Source organism: Salvelinus alpinus, chromosome 1 (genome assembly GCF_045679555.1).
Source record: "Salvelinus alpinus chromosome 1, SLU_Salpinus.1, whole genome shotgun sequence".
Lineage (NCBI taxonomy): Eukaryota > Metazoa > Chordata > Actinopteri > Salmoniformes > Salmonidae > Salvelinus > Salvelinus alpinus.
In genome coordinates, this window is record NC_092086.1 from 50,773,361 (window position 1) to 50,788,735 (window position 15,375).

The 15,375-nt window shown below is 43.9% G+C and overlaps 1 protein-coding gene across 1 annotated transcript in view; it reads right to left on the reverse strand.

Annotated features, from left to right (window-relative positions):
- Window positions 1-326: 326 nt before the first annotated feature.
- LOC139579220 (G protein-activated inward rectifier potassium channel 1-like) overlaps window positions 327-15,375 on the reverse strand; it is a 30,923-nt gene continuing 15,874 nt past the window's right edge. The window contains exon 3 of the mRNA XM_071407685.1: window positions 327-4,834. Coding sequence (XP_071263786.1) covers window positions 4,188-4,834 — 647 coding nt within the window. The 3' untranslated portion in view covers window positions 327-4,187. The remainder of the gene's footprint in view (window positions 4,835-15,375) is intronic.

Genomic DNA, 15,375 nt, shown 5'->3' on the forward strand with positions numbered 1-15,375 from the left:
TCATTTTTCAAAACTCTAGACACAAAACTCAAAACGGTCATCACTTGTAACACAGGCTGTCCAATGTTCAAAACATTGCATTGTGCATTCATATCTTTAAAGAAACCTTGCACTTGCAGAATCAAATAACTCATTTATCATGAAATACCATAGGAACATTCATTTAGATCACCCACACACAAGATACCGATAGTTTCACTGTGTAGTTGTTCGTACAATCATTAAATATTGTAGTACAAAATATGTGATACATGTTTCATTATGCTACTACACGTAAATACATCACTGTAAAAGGACTAGTAGAGAGAATACTACAGACACAGTGGAATCATTGAACAAAATATGAAATGTATTGATGAAATACAATAAAATCACTCATAGGTTTCTTTGAATCATGCTTTCACCATTTGAGCATGGTAGAACCTGACATTATCCCACACAATGACATAGGTCATGCCATCAGCTCTACAAACCTGATTTAGCCCATCAAGGAAGGTTACATTCGAACAGCGAATCATGTGACTGCCTGCAACTCAATATATAGAGTATATAGAGTAGAGAGCTTTAGTTGTTGTTCGACCTAACATTAGAATGGGCAAGATACGTAATCTAAGCAACTTTGACCGTGGTATGATTGTTGATGCCACACATGGTGATTCTAGCATCTCAGAAACAGCTGCCTTCCTGGGATTGTTATGTACTACAGTCTCTAGAGTTTACAGAGAATGGTGCGATAAACAAAACACATTCAGTGAGCGGCAGTTCTGTGGGCAAAAACACCTTGTTAATGAGAGAGATCAGAGGAGAATGTCCAGACTCATTCAAGCTAACAGAAAGGCCACAAATGCTCAAATAACATTTGTTTAAAACAGTGGTGTGCAGAATGGCATCTCTTAACGTACAACACCGTGAATAATTCAGGCTGTTGTGGAGGCAAAAGGCGGTCCTACCCACTACTAGAAAGGTGTACCTAATAAAGTGGCCGGTGAGTGTACAGTAATGTTAAATCTGAAAACATGGTCTGGAAAAGTGGTACATGGGACCATAGAAACAGTGTCTGATAAAGAATGATGTTGAAATATTACATCCATAGATAATGTAGTCCAATTGGTTCATGTTCCACGGTAATTGGTGTCAATGGATCTCGTTATCTTGAAACTTTCATGATCTAAACATGGAATATTGTTCGTCAGTTTCCATAAAACTATGCATTAAGAATAATGCAACGGTTACTTATCATTTTGAGCAGTTGTATCAATTAATAGTTAGATCATTGTAATGAAATGAATAGACAGTCATCTCAGATGTAATGTGTGAATTGCATTTTGAAATGGTAACACTTTGATGTTAAGTTGTGTCATTTTGAACAGGTGATTTTAGTTCAATGAACAAATTATCTTAGCTTTATGTGTATTGTATCCAAGCAATTGGAAAAAGTGTTAGAGTTTTGAAAAATGTGCATTTTGATCATTGGTTGTGAGTTTTGTGTCTAGAGTTTTGAAAAATGACATCAAGGTTCTGAAATTAGTGCTAAAGTGATTGTAAAAAACTGTATTAGCATGTAGCGAGTTTTTTGAATCGGTCTTTTGAGGACTGATAAGAATGTGTAATGTGCATAGGTCCAGAGTATCTTCTAGCCTGATTTTTAAATCTCAAATACACTACAAGTGCAGGAAAGTTCTCCTGGAACAGGGTGATCAAATGAAGAGCCTACATCTGTATATGAGAGTAATGCGCTCTTGTGTGGTGCATCGATCCGTTCATACAGTATGTCATCTTTGTTAAGTGCGTAGGGTCTGTGACCATAATATTAGAGTGTATTGTAATCATCTTCTGAAGAGGTGTCGATTGAGCTCAGTCCCGGTCACTCGTCCCTTTCCTCTTATTGTAATGAGGCTATTCATTGTTGTAGTATGATTGGGTGACTTGTCCTCTGCTGAGCCAGTGGAAGAAGTGTAGTGGTTAAGAGTGTGAGCGAATAGATACTCTTTATGCTGCTAAATGAAAAGGTTGGATCGTGTGGATCAGGTCAGGCTTTAGCCTCAACTCTGAGTGGGCGAACGCAGTGAGGAATTCATTACCAGAGGCTAGAGATCCCTTCACGCAGGTCGCTTCAGGCATGCACCTCAAGTAGGGAAAATCGAATTCCCCTGGTCGAATCTCCTCCCTTTGTGGCGTTGGTGGAGAAATTAGTGCTTGGTGGGTGGGTGCCTCTAACTATCATACATCCGTTTGTCTGAACCCTCTACTCATAAGAGTGCTAAATTCCACTGAGGCCTGTGTTGGCTGCATGCCAAATAGCACCACATTCCCCTTCATAGTGCAACATTTTTAAACAGAGCCCTATGGGCCATTTGGGATGCAGACATGGACTAATCCTCCCGAAGCCTACGCTGCACTCTGTCCCTGAGCTCAGGTGACCCTCTCCACTCTTTCTTTTCTCTCTGTCCTCCTCCCTTGCTCTCTCCCTCTCCACTGTTTCCTCTCCATTCGTTCGGATGAGTAAAAGGTTGTGGCCATTTCAAAGCTTCTGTCCTTAAAGTCTGCCGTTGGACTTTATAATGAAGACTGTCACGGATCCCTCCGGAACTTTCATCACGCACACCTGTCCCCTATTCCCACTGATTAGTATTTGTATATGTGTGCCCTTTGGTTTCCATTGGGGGTTGATTATTGTTACAATGTCCATTGGTGCGTGTGAGTACCTGTGCTGTGTGTTTTGGGCTTTCATGCCCTTATGGATTGCGCAGATGATTACCGGGTCTCGTCCCGTGCGTTAATCATTGTGCGCGTGTGTATTTATTCGAGGTACTCCTCGCTCTTTTGTTTGGGTTTCAACCCTGTGTTTTTGTTACGTGTTTGTTTGGTCTTCGTCCCCGTGCCTTTACACGGCTCGCCATAATTTGGGTACAGTAGAAAACGCTATTACGCATTCCTACCGAATCATTTATACCAGCGTGACAAAGACTTCATTGTGAGAGAAGTCTTATGACTAATGTATATCCTACTCTATATAAAAATCATAATTATTTTCAGCTACAACGGGCTACAAGTCAATTGAAAGAGTGTGTGTGTGTCTGTATGTCTGTTTGTCTGTTTAGCCATGCTGCTTGTCTCTGCCCGTCTGAAGGGGGTGGACACTTCCTCCACTGTTTCACTCCCTATCCTCCCCATCCTCCACTCCCAAACACCAGCCAATCAGCACCAAGGACAAGCCTCTGTAGGGTGCCATTTGGACGAAGACTGTTTTCTCTCTGGTATCAGCAAAGTCCATTATCCACTGTGTCGGACTCACTCTGTTCAAAGGAGTTATGGAACTGTTATAGAAAGTGTTTCGTGCCAGCAGCTAAGACTAGGCCATGAACAACCTTTTGAATGTAAAAACAAAGGTGTTATGTAAACTAATGAGTAGCAGATTACTATAACAATTATGAATAATAACAAAAAATGTAGATTGCATTTTGACTGTATTTCTTAGCTAAGTAGATGTTCCCTTTGATGGAAACTAGAATATAGACAAAGGAAGTTGCAGGTACACCACATATTATCATCTTAAATATATTTTATTTGTTTAAAACTAAGAGAGGGGGTATGTAGTGCATTCAGATGGATTGATTGTATACATGCACAATTCTTCAGAGTGTGTATGTGTGTGTGATGATGGAAAGATTAACGTGTGTGTGTGTGTGTGTGTGTGTGTGTGTGTGTGTGTGTGTGTGTGTGTGTGTGTGTGTGTGTGTGTGTGTGTGTGTGTGTGTGTGTGTGTGTGTGTGTGTGTGTGTGTGTGTGTGTGTGTGTGTGTGTGTGTGTGTGTGTGTGTGTGTGTGTGTGTGTGTTTGACCAGTACGAACACTGTTGCTATAAAACACCCAAAAATCACAGTAATTCCAGTAAAGATTGTGTTTGAAAAAACAGAAATAGTGACACACCGTCCATCATAGTTTTTTTCCCCTTCCATATCATTGTCTTTCAGTATATTCCGTCACATTCCATTTTCCCTCTCTCCATAGTTTGATGTGTGGTCAAAGAGAAGTTAGACTCTGGGGATGTGTCCCAAATAACACCCTATCCCCTACATAGTGCATTACTTTTGACCAGAGCCCCCTATGGGCCCTGTTCTAAAGTAGTGCACTAAATAGGGAATAGGGTTCCATTTGGGATGCATGCAAAGTCTGGTCATGATGACCTCAGCGGTCAGCATTCATCCTGCGTAATTTTGCCGGCAGGTTGTCCTCTGGTCGGCCCCCTCCTGAGGGCAGAGGGGTGTGGATGCGGGCGGGGACGGGGGCTGGGGTGAGGGGCAGCTGCAGGTCTCCAGTGGACTGGGTCATGGGTTCAAAGCCCAGTTTCAAGGCCTTGAGCTGCAGCCGAGCTGCAGCCTCTGGGCCGGGGGAGGAGCTGAGACGCTGCAACTTGAGAGGCAGGTCTCCAGTACTGCAGGCCTTCTCAGAGTGCTGGGAGCCCAGCATCAGAACCTTCCTCTGTAGGTCCTCCTTCCCAGACGAGCTCATCCTCTGAAGCTTACTGGGCAGCCTGGACTGCCCCGCCCGCTCCTCCCGGTCCGTAGTGTTGATGCAGTCCACAGAGAAGACTCGGGCACGTCGGGCGTGCCCGTGGCTCTCGCCCAGCGTGGGGGTGGGGAGGGGCGAAGGCAGGGAGGACTTCTCGTCGTGATCCTTGACGCTGTAGGGTGGGGTGTTGACCTCGAAAGTGCTGTGGAACTGGGAGTAGTCCACCCTGAAGAATCCCTCCTCCAGAGACATGACGGGCAGGAAGCGGTGGCCCCACAACACCTCATCCTCCGTGTACGATGTCCGCGCCTGACACGTCATACCTGAGAGAGAGGGAGGAAGAGAGAGAATTAAAAAGTGAAACTCAGTCTCTAGCATTGACTAGGCAGCACAAACACAGGTGTTAAATAACCTTGTCATTTTTTATAAATATGATGAAAGTATTGTAGAGTTCAGTTAACATCAAACAATAAGGCATGAAAGAAAGGGGGAAATTATGCAGCAACCAACCCCCTCCTGCTTATCTCATCCTCTCCATCCATCCCCCTTCTCTTTCTTTCTCTTCTACTCTCAGCATGTGTGGAAACAATTCAGTCTTTGAATTGTTGTCTTACAGCATGAGAAAAAAGCAATTTCCCTGACACAGACCTGCTTTGGCACAGACCTCCCTCACTCTTGCCATAGAGGGGAGATTTAAATACTGATACGCCCGTAAATCTAGCTGGAAGACATTTGCCGTTCCTCTGATGGCTCATAAAAATGGCCACGGCACTGTTACTCATCGAACCGTTTCCACTAATAGGTATGGCTGAGGCTGACCCTGAGACAAACAGATATTGCACTCACTGTTTAACTCCCTCTGCCTCTGCAGAGTGTGGGGCCATTGGCTCAAATGAGCTTGATGGAGACAGCTGACTAAAGGGCATATTGGCTACAAGTCGTTCTAGGCTGAGAGTCATAGCTAGATACTTTTATTTTCTATATCTAGCTCTGTCTCAATGAAACCACATCCAACCTGATTCTACAGCTGTTCTTTTGTATCCATGGCAATCACTACATTTACATTTACATTTAAGTCATTTAGCAGACGCTCTTATCCAGAGCGACTTACAAATAGCCACTAGAGGCCAAAGGTGACTCATCCCTTTGATCAGTGTTGTAATGCATTTAGTCATAATTACCAGTTGTTTATTTCTGCTCAGGCTATTAAGGAATCTCCTAACACCACCTTTACCAGATCCATACCTTAATGCTGCAGGAGCCTTGGGTCCTCGCCTCACATCACTCCTATCAATAGTACTAATAGCCTTACTCATATAAATAAGTTGAATCTAGTCTACCATAAACAAAACATGATATTCCTAAATAAAGAGAAGTAACATTGTAGCAGAAATTGCAGCATCCATGCATCAATAAAAAGAAAACATGTAGCACCTGTAGCCAAGGAAAGGGTAGTCTGGTATTGCTGTTTGCATGATGTTCTATAGTCCTATATGAAAAGGTGGTTGATTACATTACATCCTGGTCCTATTCAAAAAGGTCTCTAAGAGTCAGTCAGATAATGACCGAAGCATCATCCTGAGCACAGCCTTCTCTGGGTGCCTCATTAATAAATGCATTGGCGACGTCGTCCCAACAGCGACAGTACATATATATCCCAACAAGAAGCCATGGATTAGATGCAACATACACACTGAGCTAAAGGCTAGAGCTTCCACTTTCAAGGAGCGAGACATTAAGTTAAACCGGACTCTTATAAGAAATCCCATTATGCCCTTCGACGAACCATCCAACAGGCAAATCATTGAAGCCTACTATATCAGCCACTATATCAGCTCTGACCCTCATCGGATGTGACAGGGCTTGCAAACTATCACAGATTACAAACGGAAACTCAGCCACGAGCTGCCCAGTGACACGAGCCGACCAGACGAGTTAAATGCCTCTATGCTCACTTCGAGGCCAGCAACACTGAACCATGCGTGAGAGAACCAGCTGTTCCGGAGTACTGTGTGATCAAACTCTCCTTAGCTGATGTGAGTAAGACCTTTAAAGAGGTTAACATTCACAAGGCCACAGGGCCAGATGGATTACCAGGATGCATACTCCGAGCATGCGTTGATTTTCAACCTCTCCCTCACCCAGTCTGTAATACCTACATGTTTCAAGCAGATAACCATAGTTCCTGTGCCCAAGAACGCTAAGGTAAACTTTATGAATGACTATCGCCCTGTAGCACTCAAATCAAATCAATTTTTATTGGTCACATACACATGGTTAGCAGATGTTATTGCGAGTGCAGCGAAATGCTTGTGCTACTAGTTCCAGTGCAGCAATATCTAACAGGTAATATCTAACAATTCCACAACAAATACCTAATACACACAAATATAAGTAAAGAATGGAATAAGAATCTGTGCCTCTTTTCTTGAACTCATGGGAAAATCAAAAGAAATCAGCCAAGACCTCAGAAAAAAATTGTAGACCTCCACAAGTCTGGTTCATCCTTGGGAGCAATTTCCAAATGCCTGAAGGTACCACGTTCATCTGTACAAACAATAATACGCAAGTATAAACACCATGGGACCACGCAGCCGTCATACCACTCAGGAAGGAGATGTGTTCTCCTAGAGATGAGCGTACTTTGGTGCGAAAAGTGCAAATCAATGCCAGAACAACAGCAAAGGACCTTGTGAAGATGCTGGAGGAAACAGGTACAAAAGTATCTGTATTCACAGTAAAACGAGTCCTATATCGACATAACCTGAAAGGAAGCTCAGCAAGGAAGAAGCCACTGCTCCAAAACCACCATAAAAAAGCCAGACTACGGTTTGCAACTGCACATGAGGAAAAATAATGTATTTTTTGGAGAAATGTCCTCTGGTCTGATGAAACAAAAATAGAACTGTTTGGGCATAATGACCATCGTTATGTTTGGAGGAAAAACGGGGAGGATTGCAAGCCGAAGAACACCATCCCAACCATGACGCACGGGGGTGGCAGCATCATGTTGTGGGGGTGCTTGCTGCAGGAGGGACTGGTGCACTTCACAAAATAGATGGCATCATGAGGGAGGAAAATGATATGGATATATTGAAGCAACATCTCAAGACATCAGTCAGGAAGTTAAAGCTTGGTCACAAATGGGTCTTACAAATGGACAATGACCCCAAGCATACTTCCAAAGTTGTGGCAAAATGGCTTAAGGACAACAAAGTCAAGGTATTGGAGTGGCCATCACAAAGCCCTGACCTCAATCCCATAGACAATTTGTGGGCATAACTGAAAAGGCGTGTGTGAGCAAGGAGGCCTACAAACCTGATTCAGTTACACCAGCTCTGTCAGGAGGAATGGGCCAAAATTCACCCAACTTATTGTGGGAAGCCTGTGGAAGGCTACCCGAAACGTTTGACACAAGTTAAACAATTTAAAGGCAATGCAGTATTTTTAAAAATACTGCAAAGTTTCCTAAGGACTAGAAGTGAGGCAGCCCTCTCTGTCTGCGCCATTTTAACACTCACATCTGTAGCCATGAAATGCTTTGAAAGGCTGGTCATGGCTCACGTTAACATCCTCATTCCAGACACCCTGGACCCACTCCAATTCGCATACCGTCCCAACAGATCCACAGATGACGCAATCTCTGTTGCACTCCACACTGCCATTTCCCACTTGGCCAAAAGGAACACCTATGTGAGAATGCTGTTCATTGACTACAGCTAAGCATTCAACACCATAGTGCCCTCGAAGCACATCACTATGCTAAGGTCCCTGGGACTGAACACCTCCCTCTGCAAATGGATCCTGGACTTCCTGATGGGCCGCCCCTAGGTGGTGAGGGTAGCAACAACATCTGCAACGCTGACCCACAACAAGGGGGCCCCACAGGGGAGCGTGCTTAGTCCCCTCCTGTACTCCCTGTTCTTCCACGACTGCGTGGCCACACACGACTCCAACACCATCATTAAGTTTGCAGACGACACAACGGTGATAGGCATGACCCCAATGACGAAGAGACAGCCTATAAGGAGGAATTCAGAGACCTGGCAGTGCGGTGCCAGGACAACAACCTCTCCCTCAACATCAGTAAGACAAAGGAGCTGATTGTGGACTACAGGAATTCACATCGACGGGGCTGTAGTGGAGTAGGTTGAGAGCTTCAAGTTCCTTTGTCCACATCACTAAAGGATCTATCATGGTCCAAACACATTCGTGAAGAGGGCACGACAATACCTCTTCCCCCTCAGGAGGCTGAAAAGATGGACCCTCAGATGGCATGGGCCCTTAGATCCTCAAAAGGTTATACAGCTGCACCATCAAGAGCATCTTGATTTGCTGCATCACTGCTTGGTATGGCAACTGCTTGGCATCCGACCGCAAGGCATTACAGAGGGTAGTGCATACGGCCCAGTATATCACTGGGGCCAAGCTCCCTGCCATCCACAACCTCTATACCAGGTGGTGTCAGAGGAAGGCCCAAAGAATTGTCAAAGACTCCAGCCACCCAAGTCATAGACTGTTCTCTCTGCTAACGCACGGCAAGCGGTACCAGTGCACCAAGTCTGAAACCAACAGGACCCTGAACAGAATTTAACCCCAAGTCATAAGACTTCTAAACAAGACTGATAAATAACTAATAAAATGGCTACCTGCAATGTCCCTTTTTTGCACTAACTCTTGCACTGAATCTATGCACATACACTGGACTCTACCCACACACTCACACACACACCCACACATACATACAGTGGGGCAAAAAAGTATTTAGTCAGCCACCAATTGTGCAAGTTCTCCCACTTAAAAAGATGAGAGAGGCCTGTGATTTTCATCATAGGTACACTTCAACTATGACAGACAAAATGAGAAAAGAAATCCCAGAAAATCACATTGTAGGATTTTTAATGAATTTATTTGCAAATTATGGTGGAAAATAAGTATTTGGTCACCTACAAACAAGCAAGATTTCTGGCTCTCACAGACCTGTAACTTCTTCTTTAAGAGGCTCCTCTGTTCTCCACTCGTTACCTGTATTAATGGCACCTGTTTGAACTTGTTATCAGTATAAAAGACACCTGTCCACAACCTCAAACAGTCACACTCCAAACTCCACTATGGCCCAGACCAAAGAGCTGTCAAAGGACACCAGAAACAAAATTGTAGACCTGCACCAGGCTGGGAAGACTGAATCTGCAATAGGTAAGCAGCTTGGTTTGAAGAAATCAACTTTGGGAGCAATTATTAGGAAATGGAAGACATACAAGACCACTGATAATCTCCCTCGATCTGGGGCTCCACGCAAGATCTCACCCCGTGGGGTCAAAATGATCACAAGAACGGTGAGCAAAAATCCCAGAACCACACGGGGGGACCTAGTGAATCACCTGCAGAGAGCTGGGACCAAAGTAACAAAGTCTACCATCAGTAACACACTACGCCGCCAGGGACTCAAATCCTGCAGTGCCAGACGTGTCCCCCTGCTTAAGCCAGTACATGTCCAGGCCCGTCTGAAGTTTGCTAGAGAGCATTTGGATGATCCAGAAGAAGATTGGGAGAATGTCATATGTTCAGATGAAACCAAAATATAACTTTTTGGTAAAAACTCAACTCGTCGTGTTTGGAGGACAAAGAATGCTGAGTTGCATCCAAAGAACACCATACCTACTGTGAAGCATGGGGGTGGAAACATCATGCTTTGGGGCTGTTTTTTTGCAAAGGGACCAGGACGACTGATCCGTGTAAAGGAAAGAATGAATGGGGCCATGTATCGTGAGATTTTGAGTGAAAACCTCCTTCCATCAGCAAGGGCATTGAAGATGAAACGTGGCTGGGTCTTTCAGCATGACAATGATCCCAAACACATCGCCCGGGCAACGAAGGAGTGGCTTCGTAAGAAGCATTTCAAGGTCCTGGAGTGGCCTAGCCAGTCTCCAGATCTCAACCCCATAGAAAATCTTTGGAGGGAGTTGAAAGTCCGTGTTGCCCAGCAACAGCCCCAAAACATCACTGCTCTAGAGGAGATCTGCATGGAGGAATGGGCCAAAATACCAGCAACAGTGTGTGAAAACCTTGTGAAGACTTACAGAAAACGTTTGACCTCTGTCATTGCCAACAAAGGGTATATAACAAAGTATTGAGATAAACTTTTGTTATTGACCAAATACTTATTTTCCACCATAATTTGCAAATAAATTCATTAAAAATCCTACAATGTGATTTTCTGGATTTTTTTCTCATTTTGTCTGTCATAGTTGAAGTGTACCTATGATGAAAATTACAGGCCTCTCTCATCTTTTTAAGTGGGAGAACTTGCACAATTGGTGGCTGACTAAATACTTTTTTGCCCCACTGTATGCACACTGATGCCATACACACACACACACACACACACACACACACACACACACACACACACACACACACACTGCTGTTACTGCCTATTACAGTGCCTTCGGAAAGTATTCAGACCCCTTGACTTTTTCCACATTTTGTTACATTACAGCCTTATACTAAAATGGATTAAATAAAAAAATATTGTTAGCAATACCTCATAATGACAAAGCAAAAACAGGTTTTTAGACATTTTTGCAAATGTATTAAAAATAATTATTTACATTAGTATTCAGACCCTTTGCTATGAGACTCAAAATCGCCCGTGAGTTGTTTCTACAACTTGATTGGAGTACACCTGTGGCAAATTCAATTGATTGGACATGATTTGGAAAGGCACACACCTGTCTCTATAAGGTCCCACAGTTGACAGTGCATGTCAGAGCAAAAACCAAGCCATGAGGTTGAAGGAATTGTTCGTAGAGCTCCGAGAGAGGATTGTGTCGAGGCACAGATCTGGGGAAGGTTACCAAAAAATGTCTGCAGCATTGAAGGTCCCCCAGAACACAGTGGCCACCATCATTCTTAAATGGAAGAAGTTTGGAACCACCAAGACTCTTCCTAGAGCTATCCTCCCAACCAAACTGAGCAATCAGGGGAGAAGGGTTTTGGTCAGGGAGGTGACCAAGAACCCGATGGTCACTATGACAGAGTCTAGAGTTCATCTGTGTAGATGGGGGAACCTTCCAGAAGGACAACCATCTCTGCAGCCCTCCACCAGAGTGACCAGACGGAAGCCACTCTTCAGTAAAAGGCACATAACAGCCAGCTTGGAGTTTGCCAAAAGGCACCTAAAGACTCTCAGACAATGAGAAACAAGATTCTCTGGTCTGATGAAACCAAGATTCAACTCTTTGCCTGAATTCCAAGCTTCACGTCTGGAGGAAACCTGGCACCATCCCTACTGTGAAGCATGGTGGTGGCAGCATCATGCTGTGGAGATGTTTTTCAGCGGCAGGGACTGGGAGACTTGTCAGGATCGAGGCAAAGATGAACGGAGCAAAGTACAGAGAGATCCGGGATGAAAACCTGCTCCAGAGCGCTCAGGACCTCAGACTGGGGGCAAAGGTTCACCTTCCAACAGGACAACAACACACAGCCAAGACAACGCAGGAGTGGCTTCGGGACTGAATGTCTCTGAATGTCCTTGAGTGTCCCAGCCAGAACCTGGACTTGAACCCGATCGAACATCTCTGGAGAGACCTAAAAATAGCTGTGCAGTGACGCTCCCCATCCAGCCTGACAGAGCTTGAGAATATCTGCAGAGAGGAATGGGAGAAACTCCCCAAATGCAAGTGTGCCAAGCTCGTAGCGTCATACTCAAGAAGACTCGAGGCTGTAATCGCTGCCAAATGTGCTTCAACAAAGTACTGAGTAAAGGGTCTGAATACTTATGTAAATGTGATATTAATACATTTCTAGAAATGTGTTTTTTGTTTTGGCATTATGGAGTATTGTGTGTAGATTGATGAGGGAAGAAAAACGATGTAATACATTTTAGAATAAGGCTGTAACCTAACAAAATGTGAAAAAAAGTCTAGGGGTCTGAATACTTTCCCAAGGCACGGTATGTGTACAGTACATAGCTACCGCAATTACCTCGTACCCATGCATATCGACTCGGTACTGGTACTCCCTGTATTTAGCCATGTTATTTTCCACTCCCTTTAATTGCCATGTTATTTCTACTCGTTTTTTTTTATTCGTTATCCACTGCGTATTATTTTGATCTTTAACTCTGCATTGTTGGAAAAGGACCCATAAGTAAGCATTTCACTGTAAGTCTACATCTGTTATCTACGAAGCATGTGACAAATACAATTGTATTCGATTTTTGGATTTGATTTGACAAGCCAGGTTTTTATTTGACCTCATCTCTTGTAAAATAGCCACTTATGAGACCTGTATTGCTCTGTTCATTTTGAAAATGAACCTTTATTTAACTAGGCAAGTCAGTTAAGAACAAATTCTTATTTATAATGAAGGCCTACCAGGGAACAGTGGGTTAACTGCCTTGTTCAGGGGAAGAACGACATATTTTTACCAGGTCAGCTCAGTGATTCAATCCAGCAACCTTTCGGTTACTGGCCCAACGCTCTAACCACTAGGCTACCTGCTGCCCCAAACAGAGCTGGCTGACTGCAGAAAGAGAAACTGATCCTTTCTCTGACATTTGACTGACACAGTAATATCACTACCAAGGGGTTATCACAACCTAAGCCTAAGCTTATACCCAAACCCTTGACTATTCTCAAACCAAAGCTGAAATGAATTAAAGTTATTTTATATTTCTGCATATAGAATCATTTGCTATAATTTGCCTATTGATGGTGGATACATGACTGGGAAGGTATACAGGTGCAGCAGGAAGTGATGTGGCTTCAGGGCCCGGCGTTCCTGCCAGTTCGCCCCATCATCCAGGTGTCCTGAGTTACACTGACAGTCTGTTATGTTTTGTGGGTCTTGAATGAAAATCAAAGCAGCTGAGCAAGTGAGCAACCAGCTGGCGGACAGAGAGCGACGTGTCCCTGGAGAGAGATTTATGTAAAGCCTCCACTGGCACTAATCAAATGGACCATTTCCATAATAGAATGCCTCTTCTTCTCCGAGCGACTTTTCAATCCTATCACTGGCTCTCTTCATCTAACACACACACACACACACCTGTCAGAAAGCTGTGACAATTAGGCCTACACAACACACATCTCTAGGAGAACAGGAGCTGATGCACAATCATAGTGTGGTAGTGGAGAGACCCCATAACCATCCAATCAGACACCAGAAAGTTGCAAACGCTATCAGTTGGTGACAGAAGGTTTCTCAAATGGCAGGACAATGCTCTGTCTGTCTCTCAGTGGATGATATGGATGTCTTTCTCTGGGGAGTAAGGGATGTCACATTGTGCACGGGACCACACAGGTGACTCCAAGGCCACCTCATTCATACAGAGCAGACCCCCTCATCTACCACCTGCTCTGCTCCTCAGCTCAGAGAAACACAGTCCTGCTGAGAGAGAGAGAGAGAGAGAGAGAGAGAGAGAGAGAGAGAGAGAGAGAGAGAGAGAGAGAGAGAGAGAGAGAGAGAGAGAGAGAGAGAGAGAGAGAGAGAGAGAGAGAGAGAGAGAGAGAGAGAGAGAGAGAGAGAGAGAGAGAGCGCTAAAAGGGGCTAAATGTTTGGCTGCAGCCTGCCTTAATGACATTATCAACAGAGCACAGACCATGCTGCCTGCTCATCCCTCCCTCCTCCTCTAAGCCTAGTCATTCTTCTGCCCAGGACAATGAGAAGAGAGGAGGGGAGAAGAACAGAGGAGAGATGAAAGGAAAAAGAGAAGGCAGCAGAGAAATAAATAAATGACGCCAGAGAAGACAAAGACTTTGTTATTTAGGTATGACAATTAGGATGAGGAATCGTATTGTTCGATGTCGAAGACAGAAAAACACTTTTGTTGCCGTAGGCGACCTAGCACACCTGCAGCCTGCCTGTAGATCAGTACAGCTGTTGTGTTCAACGTCTCTTACTGTTTCAGAATTATCCCAGAATTAACCCTGCATTCTGCCCAGTGAGAAATATAGTAAAACTTCAGCTGAACCCCCAGCTTATTTATCTAAGTGACATTCGCATCTATGACCCTATCTATTATACATGGGGTAGGGATAAAAACCATCCCGCAGTAATAAAATGTCCTTCATAATTCAATCAGGAAGCGTACAGCTGTGAGAGAGAGCCTGGTGCTGTCCTCAATACCCAAAGTCCACCTCTCCACTGCTCGCTCTGTTTACCACTGAACGCTTCCTAATATCTGCTACATTCTCACAGGGTTTTGGAGATTAAGAGAGATGTGTTAGTCTGACTCTCTCTCCAGAATCTGGATGGAAATATTACATGGGGATATGTGGCAGGTTGACATGAAGAAGTAAGACTGATACGCATATAAGAATACAGTTGAATTTGAGTTCAGATAATAGAGGAGAGAGGAATAACATAATTGCAAGCTAAAGGGTGGAAATAGAGAACGAGCAACCCACTGAATGGAAAGAGATAACAGTTGGGGTGGAGAAGAAAAGGATCGGGAAAGGACTCAGAGTGGAAGGATAATCAAATAAAGGCCCAGTGCAGTCAAAATTCATTTTTTCCTGTGTTTTATATAATATTGTACAACAGCTGATGAAACTACCACTGTAAATACGTAACATTTTTTACCAATGTTATGACCTTTTAATCAGCAGGTTTGAATGGGCGGGAGTTTTGGCTTTCCATCGTGAAACTTGCTTGAGAAATAGGTTTTTGGCCCATTTTTTTACAGTAAGATACTTAATTGTTACCCAGAAATGATTTGATATTGACATAAAAATGGCTACATTGGGCCTTTGAAAAGGAGGAGCCTCTTTAGGAAGAAGAGAGTAAGGGGTTAAAAGGAGGATAAAGGGTAGTGAAAGAATAATCAATTAAAAATGAGGAGAGAAGGGTAGGAAGAAGA